Consider the following 10,600-nt stretch of genomic DNA (forward strand, 5'->3'; position numbering starts at 1 on the left):
TCAGGAGATGGGCTTCCCTTCTTTCTGAGAAATTTCAAGATGCCACTGTTGGTCATTGTGACATAACTAAGGATTTTATATTTGGCCTATTTCCTTTTTAGTCTGCCTGTCCAGCTCCACAATCCCCATTCAGGTCTTTTTCCTATTGATAAATAGGTCATGCTGCCGTTTGGTTTTAAGTGGAAACTGTCACATTAAATTTTGAGGAGAGCTGTGTGCATCCATAGTAGAACCTTCTGGGGGTGAGGGTGGAGTGTTCACTTACTCAGGCACCCCCTCTAGTCACCAGAATGGAGGTACACAGACAGCAAGAGACCAATGAACAGATACCAAAAAAAAAAAAGAATATCCACATCTTTATCTCCACAGGGATTCATGGCTGCTCTGATCTCTCCCAAGATGGTGGCACCAGGAGCAGCTGAGTGTCTTGAATTAGAAAGCAATGGATTTCTTGCTTCTGCTACCAATTCCCCTAGCTGTAAGCCTTCCAAACTTTTAAATAGTCCTTTATATGTGGTTTAGAGTTCTGGGACCGTTCCCTGAGCCTTCTTGGTCTGGTACTGTGTACTGTTGCTGACAGAGCTCCTCACTGCACTTCCACCCTCTCCGCCATCTTGTTTGTTCTCTGAAATTTCTTTTAAAACAAACTCCCCAAATCACTGCAGTGACACTTTTAATAGCTGTTCTTATTGTTAGGTGCCATCAAGTCAGTATCAACCCATAGCAACCTTATGCACAGCAGAACAAAACACTAACCAATCCTGGTCCAACCTCCCTACTGTTGCCATGCTTGAGTCCATCGGTGATGCCAGTGGAGATAGGTTAATAGTAATTCTTGTTATCCTTTTTATGACTAATTAGCTGTTAACAGAAGTACAGTGTATTGAGAGGTGTTTTAGGAAGTGTATTACAAAGTGCCCTGGAGGCACTGCAAGATAAGCACTGGACTGCTAATCACAAGTTTGGTGGTTTAAACCCACCAGCCACTTCGTAGAATAAAGATGAGGCTTTCTGTTCCTGTAAAAAATTATGCCCCGGAAGCCCTATATACGTCACTATAAGTCAGAATCGACTTGAGTTTGGCTTTCTATGGTTTTGGTTAGTTTATTAACATAGTATTAATGAGTCAGATCACTTACAGAGTAACTCTACTAGTTGACTGGCCTTTGTTCAAGAACTCTTTATATCTGATCTAATAAAAAGGTCAATGAGAGCTACATGCAGACCATTGATTTTCTACAAATGAGTCGTCCTTGAGAAAGTAAATTCAGTATGTTTATTCCTGGTCTCCAAATAAGTGTTTCTAAAATATTTTTCAAGTTTGTGCCTTCTTTCTCATAAACATAAGAATCTATGGCAATCCCCTTCAATTTTTTTGAGGGAACTGCCTCTGATGATTTAAAGAACTAGACCCGTGTACCCCCCCAAGAACCAAGGAAATTGTGCCAATCTCTACTGCTTTATAGTCTGCATTACCAAAACAAAGATTTCTTGTTATAGATATTTGAAATGTAAATATTAAAATTGATACATTTTATCAATCCACTGATTGCCTCATCTAACCTGTTAGAACTCTGACTCCATCCTCTGCTTTGCCCTCTCTGCTCCAACCTCCTCACATCGCATTGGTTGAAACTTCAGACTGCAAAACTCTTCCCCATTATTCACATGGCTTATTTTCTTCTCCTGCTAGTTCCTGCTCAAATCCTAATTTCTTAGTGAGACCCGCTTCGAACTTCCTATTTATTTATTAATCCTCAATAGGCTTTATTTTTCAGAGAAACTTTAGATTTACAGAAAAAAAAAAAAAAGTCCACAAAGTACAGCATTTGCATGTAACTCCTACTCCCACTGCATACAGTTTGAACTTCCTGTTTAAAACTACACCCAACAAAAGTCCTCCCAATCTCCTTTTTAAAGTGTTGAAAAGCTTGAAGATATCACAGCTTGAAGACTAAGGTGCGCCTGACCCAAGCCATGATATTTTCAATAACCTCATAAGCATATGAGAGCTGAACAGTGAATAAGGACAACCATAGAAGAATTGATGCATTTGAGTTATGGTGTTGGAGAATATTGAAAGTACCATGGGCTACCAAAAGAACAAATAGATCTGTGTTGGAAGAAGTGTAGCCAGAGTGTTCCTTGGAGCCCAGAATGGCCAAACTTTGTCTCTCATACTTCAGACATATTGTCAGGAGGGACTAGTTGCTGGAGAAGGATATCATGTTTGGTAAGGTGGAGAGTCAGAGAAAAAGAGGAAGACCCTCAGCAAGATGGATTGGCAAAGTGGCAGCACCAAGGGGCTCAATTGTGGTAACAATTGTGAGGTCAGCCCAGGACTGGGCAAGCGTTGCATTCTGTTGTGCATAGGGTCACTATGAGTCAGTACTGACTCAATGGCACCTAACAACAACAATCTCCTTATCATGACTTTCTTCAAATATCTGGTCACATTCTGCATACTACGTTTTTCTACTTATGCCTATTTTATCTGCTTTCTCTAGCACAGTCCAAATGTAAACTCCTTGGGAGCAGATTTATTTTTCCTTTTTAGGTTCACTGCTATATTCCCATTGCCTACAAGAGCACCTGGCATTTAGTGGTGGAGGTGTTGGTGGTTGTATGCCACTGAATTGGTTCTGACTCATAGTGATACTGAATAGGGTTTCCAAGGCTTTAAATCTTTATAGGAGCAGAAAGCCTCATCTTTCTCAGCTCCCATGGAGCTACTAGTAGATTCGAACTACTGACCTTCAGTTAACAGCCCAGCTTGTAATCCACTACGCTACCAGGGATCCTTGGACATACAGTAGGTGCTCAATATTTTTGAAGTAATGAATGAATGACATCCATTCTCTACCTCGGCAACCTCATTCAGAACCTTCTAACAGTTTGATGTATTTCTACAATTTTTATAGGTACTTCTTCAGCTAATCACTGTTCTCTGATGAAGCATACCATTTTTCCTGACACCACACTTTTACTCATGTTTTACTCTCAGCCCTGGAAAACTTTACTAATCCCCACCCACTTCCTGGATAACTTCTACTCATTAGTTAAAACTCAGTCTACTCATCACCTCTTCTAGGAAACTTTCCATGAACACTCCTGTGTTGTTTCACCTACTTGCTTTAACCAGCTCTTGTGAGATTTCCTTTAATGACTGTTTGACTCTCTGCCCCATGAAACCACAAGTTTCATGGGGCAAGACCTGTGCCTTGTTCACCATGTATCCCTGATGTCTGGCATAGTAGCTGGCACAAAGTCAGTACTAAAATATTTGAATTGCTGAATGTAAGACTTGCCTCAAGGTCATTTTTATTGTGACCAGTTTGAAGACCTCTTCATCAACTGATCTTCAGTAACGTAACTACTTATGAATTTTGACTATGGTTAGGTGAGTAATGCATCATATTTCTAGCCACATTACTTCCACATTGTTCCTCAAGGGTTCAAGAATAACACGGAAGCCATGATTTAATTCAAGCCTGAAATTTGTCCTCAACGTACCTTAGAGAGGGGTCTTGTCTTCTCAAGTCCCTTTATCCACCATCCATAGTGAGTCATAGTGATGCTGGCTCATCTGAAATGTGGGTATAAGCTCCTATTCTAGATGGGAAGCACTTTCAACCTTTCCTACCCTCTCTCCATCACATGATATATTGAGAATAAGGAAGCACAAACAGGTGGTTCTTTGGAGATATAGAGTCTATTTGGGGAGTGCCCTGCTCCACATGCATATTAATGGGAATAGTGATAACATTCTTTTTCAGGGGGGTGCAGAGGTTTGGGAACCCATGAACTCATCTTGCTCAGACTGAGTCTTCTCCTTGTTTAGACAAATGTCTTCTGCTAACATAGGAGTTGAGATCTCGCGAAGACTTGCCATTTGGGTGTCACAAATTAATTGATCATCATGTTCAGGGCTCTGATTGGGGTGGCACATGTCCCAGGAGTGGCATAACTGAAGGGAGTGTTGTTGGAGATGACTGGCTGAGGACTGGGAGGCGTCAAAGAAGGCCACACTCTCCTCAGTTGGTGGAGTCTGGTCCTTGGGATCTATTGTTGACTTCTCTGACTGAGTGTCTTCCACATGGTTGTTGATCAGGTCTGGGCTCTTCTCAACATTTTTTGTTTCTGCTTTGGCCACTGTCACAGGATTAGAGAGGAGAATGTATTCCTCTTGCCCTTGGCCTTCCATCTTGGAGTTAAGCCAGTGTAGGAAGCGTTTCATTTGATTTCTTAAACCAGTTTCAGGAATTTCTAGAAGAGTGGGGCTTTTGTGAGAACGGGCTGTTCTGGATAGACCATGTAACTCTTGACCCTGACAAATCTAGGCCTACATCCCATGGCTCTGGAAAACTGGCTCTCAAAGACTGACTTTGTCAATTCTGGCCGAACAATGGTTTGTCCTGTCAGGCTTGGTTGGCTCTATGACCCCGAAATGTTTAACCCTGCAGAGTTTGGACCTGAAAATGTGGCCCCTTCAAATGCTGGATCTGAAAAATTCAGTCCAGCAAATGGTGGCCTAGCAAATTAGCCCTATAAGGTCTGTCCCTTCAAGGGCATTCTCAGGAATCCTAGTTTGGGTGAGAGATTCAGCTTGCTTTAATTGTCTTACAAATAATTCTCATCCATTCCTTTTGCCCCCATGGGATCCTGGAGGATGCTCTGGGATCTTTAGGTGATGGGGAAGCTGATGAAGAAACTCACAAAGAACAGCAAGTTGAGAGGATGGAGATGGTGGCTCTACAAAGTCATATAGATCCTGTTAGTCCCTACTCACTCAATGTACCCGTTGGACCAAGTGAAATTTTGAGTTAAGAAAGAAGATCCTAGAGATACATTTAGGAAATAAGAGGCTCTATAAAGGTACTGCCTAAAAGTACCCACATAGATTCCTCAACCTCAGAAGAGTGGCTGCTCTCTCTGGTTAGGGAGAGCTCCACTTCCCTTTTCTGTGGTCCTCTGAGTCCTATGTATTCTTTGGGATTGGGGTTAAGGTTAAGAACTTGTCCTTGTCCTTACCCTTACAAAGTCTGAGTTACAGTGTCCCCTAGAGTGGTGCTATTTACTTTGGCTTTTGTCTGAAAACAAAACCTGGACATCTGTCATGTTGCTACTGGGTTTTGAGATCTTAGAAGCCCAGTGAGAAGAACCATGAGGGACTCTCAGAATTAGCTTACTTTTGGTTCTGCTGCACTTTAGTTCAATGGCAAGCTGAATCTGGAGCACATGGGATGCTTGGTGGGATGGTCATTTCCTGGAAGAGTCTTTTTCCTTGGTTATTTAGATTCCTAAGGGATGAACTGAACACCTAGTTAAGGTCCCAATGCCAAAACTCATCAGACCCCAGAAAAGGTGTTGGTTGACAGTAGGACAGTGGACATAGTGGTTGGAATCTACTAAGGAGTGTGTAACAGCTCACCTGCCAAATCAACTAGCTATCAAAGTGGATGTTACTGGGGCGTTGGGCCCATACCTGGCCTATGCCAGCAGTTGGGGTATGCTCGAGAGGAATGGGAACAAGAAGGGTGGGTGGGAGTTGCCCCTGCCTCTACCATGCTCAGATTCCCCATCGCACAGGCTCTACACTGAGACAAGTAGGAGAGTCACTGCAGTGGACCTTCAAGCCTATGAAGTGCTGGTGTTGCACTACAAGAAAAGCATAGACTGCTAACTGCAAGGTTCACAGTTCAAACCCACAAACCACTCCTTGGAAATCCTATATCGGGTCCCTGCAAGTCGCAACTGAATCACACAACAACAAAGGACACAGGTGGAGACAGGCATGACCATTTGTTCCCTGGGCTCCTTTGTCTTTATGTGACTCCGCAAATGTATTTCCAGGATCTTCTTTCTCAGGTGGACATTTAGTTAGCCAAGATGGGTACCTTGAATGAGTATAAGCTACTAGGAGCTGTATTGTCTTCTAGAGGTACCATCTCTGTTCACCTGCCTTCATTCTAGAAATTGTGTGTCCTGTCTACACTTGTCTCATTGGCATCTTTAAAACCTGTCCAGGACTTATATATTTTCTTCAGACTACTGCTACCCCTGTACCCCCAGCAGGACCAAGCATCATCCCTGTGGTTGCAGATTGGTAGGTGATTGCTGAACCATGGATAAAGCTAAGACAACCCTGCAGGAAGGTCAAAACTTGTGTTCAGTTTCGTAACGACTACCTGAGAGAGGACCTAGGCAGTTCAGGGTGCTCATGACAGAATCGGATGCAGCTTGGTGCTGCTGGTCAAGTTCTGTCCGTATTCAGGGCTTCAGTTCCTGATGCATGCATGGGATGACAGCTGCCTTCAGGTCCAGGCTGCAAGGGAACTGAGTCATTGCCAGGGCCTCTGAAATCCTGTAATTTACAGTGATTTTCAGTCCCCACAGCTACACTTCCCTCACTTGAATCAATGTGGCTCTACAATATAGCCCTGACCTGGAACAGCAACTACAGCATGGGTTTGACCCTGCTGTTACAAAGAATCAGAATAGGTTGCTATGTCCATTTTCTGTGGAGCTAGGTTAAGGGACAAACTGTCTATGGCAATGTGTCTCCTGGACTGGGGCTACTGGTCAATGGGGATAAGACCAACTAGATGGGTTTCTGGATCTTCTAGGTAGACCCCAACAATGGAGTCTATCGTCTGGATCAACTGCTTCTGAATTCCATAAGCCTCTGAACAGAAAAAAGCTTGCTTATTCTTGAGGATGAAAATGGGCTATCTAGCCACTCCTGAGAAACCCTATACAGGGTCGCTATGAGTCAGAACAAACTCGTTGACACTTAACAACAACATGAAGATGAAGGAGTCAATGCTGAAGAGAAAGAAAGCAGGGTTCCCTTTTTGTGAAAAGATCTCCAGAAGGGGGCTAGCGACTCACTAAGGAGAAGCTATGTTTCTACTGTAAATGGCACACTGAGGCCTCAGTGTGTCTCCCACATAATGGACAGAGACCTCTAGGTCCAAAGGTGGGACAGACTAGGCCAGAACCATAGTTTTGGGTTTTTTATCAGTGATATTGTGACTGTGGATTCATAGTAGATCCTTCAAAACCCCAGAAAGCTTAGATGGGCTGGTCAACCTCCCATGAACCCCATGTCAAGAGATAAAAGGTTGCCATTATTTTCAACAGAAGCCTTACAGGCTTGAAAGAAATAGTTATGGGTGTGGGGGGGTCTGGTTTTTTAAAACCATGAGAAGGGGGTGGTATAATCTGCCACCAGAACTGCTCCACAGATCTGAGGAGCCCTCAAGTGTGGAAATGCACCCCTTTATAATGTTCTTAAAGAAACCTCTGGGCTTGGAGATGCAGGAACAGCAGGTGTGCAGAGAGTGCGTCTAGGTTAGTGAGCACTGGGTTCAGAAAAGGCAAGGGGCCCTACCATTCAAGGGATACTGACCTTCTTTCTCCAGGACAGATTCAGAATTGCTCTTTTCCCTCTCCTGCTGGTTCACAGGAATCCCAAGCTCCTCAAGGCTTGAAGAACACAGAGCTTCTGAGCCCCAGGACACAGCTGGTAGTTGACATTCCTTCCCCAGCTGCAGGTGTTCATTCCAGTAATGCTGAATGCTGACCTCAACAGTTGATGGGGCAGCCGTCTGGGTTAAAGATTTCTGATCTGTGACTTGTGTCAGTGTGGTGGTTACCGATGTCAGTGAAAGCTCTCTGGTGTGCTTGGAACTCAACTTCACACTCAGCTCAGAGATACCAGACATGGACATATTCTCTAAGTAGGAGGGCTGCTGTGATGCCTTGGCTGAAGTGGAGACCATCAGGGACTTTTTACCCTCCAGCAGTTGCTGAATCTCCAGAGCCACATCATTGCAAATGTGACAGCAAGGATCTGCACACAGGAGTCTCCTCACACTTCCCTCCTGAGGAAGCCAGCTCTGGCTGGGAAAGGAAACATAGCAACTGTTACTGATGCAGTGACATCTGCCCACTTGGAAGAGTGTGACTGGAGGCGGGGGGGGGGGGTCACCCTGCCTCCTCCTGGGTCTGGAAGCCCTGGGCCTTCCCCTGGAAGTCTACTGCTTTGTTTTCTCCCTAAGAAAGAGCCATTCAGCAGGTTAGCCTGGCTGAGCTGAGGGTCTGGGTCTTGTTGGCAAGTTCTCAGACAACGACTCTCCAAGCAGACTGAGAGGTAGGGTTCAGTTTGTTTCTGAGCTTTGTTGAGACACTGAACTAGGAGAAGGACTCAAGCAGTTTGTGGGCAGTGGCAAGTGGTTTGGTGATGGGGCAATACCAGCAACACCAACAGGTAGAGCCTAGAATCAATCTCATATGGAACCAAGAAAGCAAAGTCTATTATCAAGTACATTTCCATCCTGAAAGGAAAGAAAATTAGATTCTTATAGGAATTCTGCATTCTGGGGACTAGTTGTGGGGTAACCCTGCTACTGTACACATAGCTCTTGTGATCTACCCCATTATCTAAAGACCTTTACAGAATCAGATGATAGCCCTCTTGTCCCAGAACTGGCCTCCCCGAGAACAGGCAAGAGGAAGTAATTTCTGCAAGGCAAGTTTGTTATGAAAGGGTCTGGCCGCAAAAAGTGTATCACAGTATTGACATACGTATGCAAAATCCATTCTCTTAGCTGGATAACTTGCTTTGCTGAATTCAACCCCATGTAGAGTCTTTTATGAATTAAATGCTAGTCAAATCCTGAATTTCAGGCGTTACTGTGGCTATAGTACCAAGAGTGGAATTTGGGAGATTTCTCTATCTGTCCCCCTTGGCTCTGGCAACCCTCTTAATCAGAGAATCATCCTCTACTGTATATTGTTCTATCCCAGCCATATTCCTCTGCCCAATGCCAAGTTGAGAAATTATCACAGGCCAGGCTGTGGGTTAGAAGAGTCAAAATAAGAAGTCACCTTTTCATAAGAGATAGCAGCTTCCTCAGCTTCTCAGCTTCTTCTTGGGAAACTCTCCTAGCTGAGAAACCAGGAGCTAGTGTTAGGTGTTACAGGAGAGAATCAGGGTCATCCTGTATGAAGCTGAGGCTTTTGACTCTGAATAAGCAAAATCTGAAAACGCTCAGTCATATTATAAGGATTTCTACACAACTGAAAGGAGCTCTGGTAACATAGTGGTTATGAGTCAGGCTGCTAACCTCAGGTCAGCAGTTTGAAACTACTAGCAATTCAGTGGGAGAAACATGAAGCTTTCTTCTCCTATAAAGATATACAGCCTCAGAAACCCGGGTTGCTATGAGTTGGAATCGACTCCACAGCACATAACCACCACCACCACCATACAACATAAACATTTATGATGTGTTATCTCATTTCTAATCTCACTTGATGTTCATAACGCCAGTGTGAGGTAGGATCATCAATGTTATGCCCTTTTTTGGATAACAACACTGAGAGAAGATGTAACTTCCATAGGGTCATAGAACTAGTAAATGATACAGAGACTTCTGTTCCACTTTTTCATTTCTTCATTTGCAGCAGGGTAGACAACTTTGGACAGCCCCAGTTTCTGGTTTCCCATCCAAGGATGTTTCCATGAGACATTCTCAATATGGGGATTTCAAACCTCAGTGGTTAGAGTACCTGACACCTAGTACCCAAGGGTCAGAAATGGTCAGTATCCATAGGAACCTTACACACTGAAGAGGAGTCAAAAAACAAATTGGGACTTTACCTTTTGTTGTTCTTTCTCTAGACCTTTGTCTGATTCTTTGGTGACACTTTTAAAGACAAAAAAGTTAGAATGGTATGAAGCTGCAGCCCAATTTTCATATCCAAAATGAGATAAAATCCATAAACATTATCTAATACCTTTCTATATTCCTCCAATTGTGAAACTTCCTTACCTTTTATTTCCCTACTCTTTCTTCACCCCAACATCTCCTTTTTCTACTCATTTCTGACTGACTTCCAAGCTTTTGTTTATCCCCCATACCTTCCATTTCCATTCCCAGATTGAGGTCTGTAGAGAGTTTAAAGTAAAACAGGAGGAAAAATGGAGCAAATCAAAGAGTGGTTAGAGTAAACCAAGGATGATCGGGCATACAGTGAGGGAAATCCCATAAAAAATGGAGTTAAATGTGATAGGAGAGCGTCAGCAGCATCCTCTAAGAAGGTGAAAACAAAGATTTTAACTGAATCAGAGTGATGGTGAGAGGCTAAAATAGTCTTGTTTGAGGCTTAATTCAGGCATTGTCATAGTGTTTCCCTACCCGGTAACAGGTCCTCTTAGGTCCCAACCTTAATCCTTGCTGGCTCCTTTTCAGTTGCCAAATAATTAGTATAATCATGAAGATAGAGCCATAGGTATATAAGGGATATCCAACATCCCATAGAAAAAAGGTCGGGCTCAACATGGTCTAAACTTCACTAGTCTTCTGTCTTCCTAGGTTTCCAGAACCTAATGCCTCCAGATTCTAGACATTCCATCTCTGACTCACAATGGATGGAACTAGGCTACGAGACTGCATTATAAAGCCCTCCTACTTCACAAGGCAGGCATATAGCATCATCTGACTTAGAGAAGTTCATGTGGTGATTCAGTGATCAGATTGTCTTTGTGGGTTGCAGACAGTTGTCTGTGTGATTTGCAAATCCTAAGACTGAA

General features: G+C 43.5%; 1 protein-coding gene across 1 annotated transcript in view; it reads right to left on the reverse strand.

The window, feature by feature from the left end:
- The window catches only part of LOC102812519 (protein FAM205A-like), a 74,189-nt gene extending 63,840 nt beyond the window's left edge, over window positions 1–10,349 (reverse strand). Inside the window, exons 1-5 of the mRNA XM_006863167.1 lie at window positions 10,206–10,349; window positions 9,668–9,713; window positions 8,893–8,953; window positions 7,412–7,905; window positions 5,486–5,490 (exon numbers count right to left, since the gene is read on the reverse strand). Coding sequence (XP_006863229.1) covers window positions 5,486–5,490; window positions 7,412–7,905; window positions 8,893–8,953; window positions 9,668–9,713; window positions 10,206–10,349 — 750 coding nt within the window. The remainder of the gene's footprint in view (window positions 1–5,485; window positions 5,491–7,411; window positions 7,906–8,892; window positions 8,954–9,667; window positions 9,714–10,205) is intronic.
- Window positions 10,350–10,600: the final 251 nt, after the last annotated feature.

This window comes from Chrysochloris asiatica, unplaced genomic scaffold (genome assembly GCF_000296735.1).
Source record: "Chrysochloris asiatica unplaced genomic scaffold, ChrAsi1.0 scaffold00053, whole genome shotgun sequence".
Taxonomy (NCBI): Eukaryota; Metazoa; Chordata; class Mammalia; order Afrosoricida; family Chrysochloridae; genus Chrysochloris; species Chrysochloris asiatica.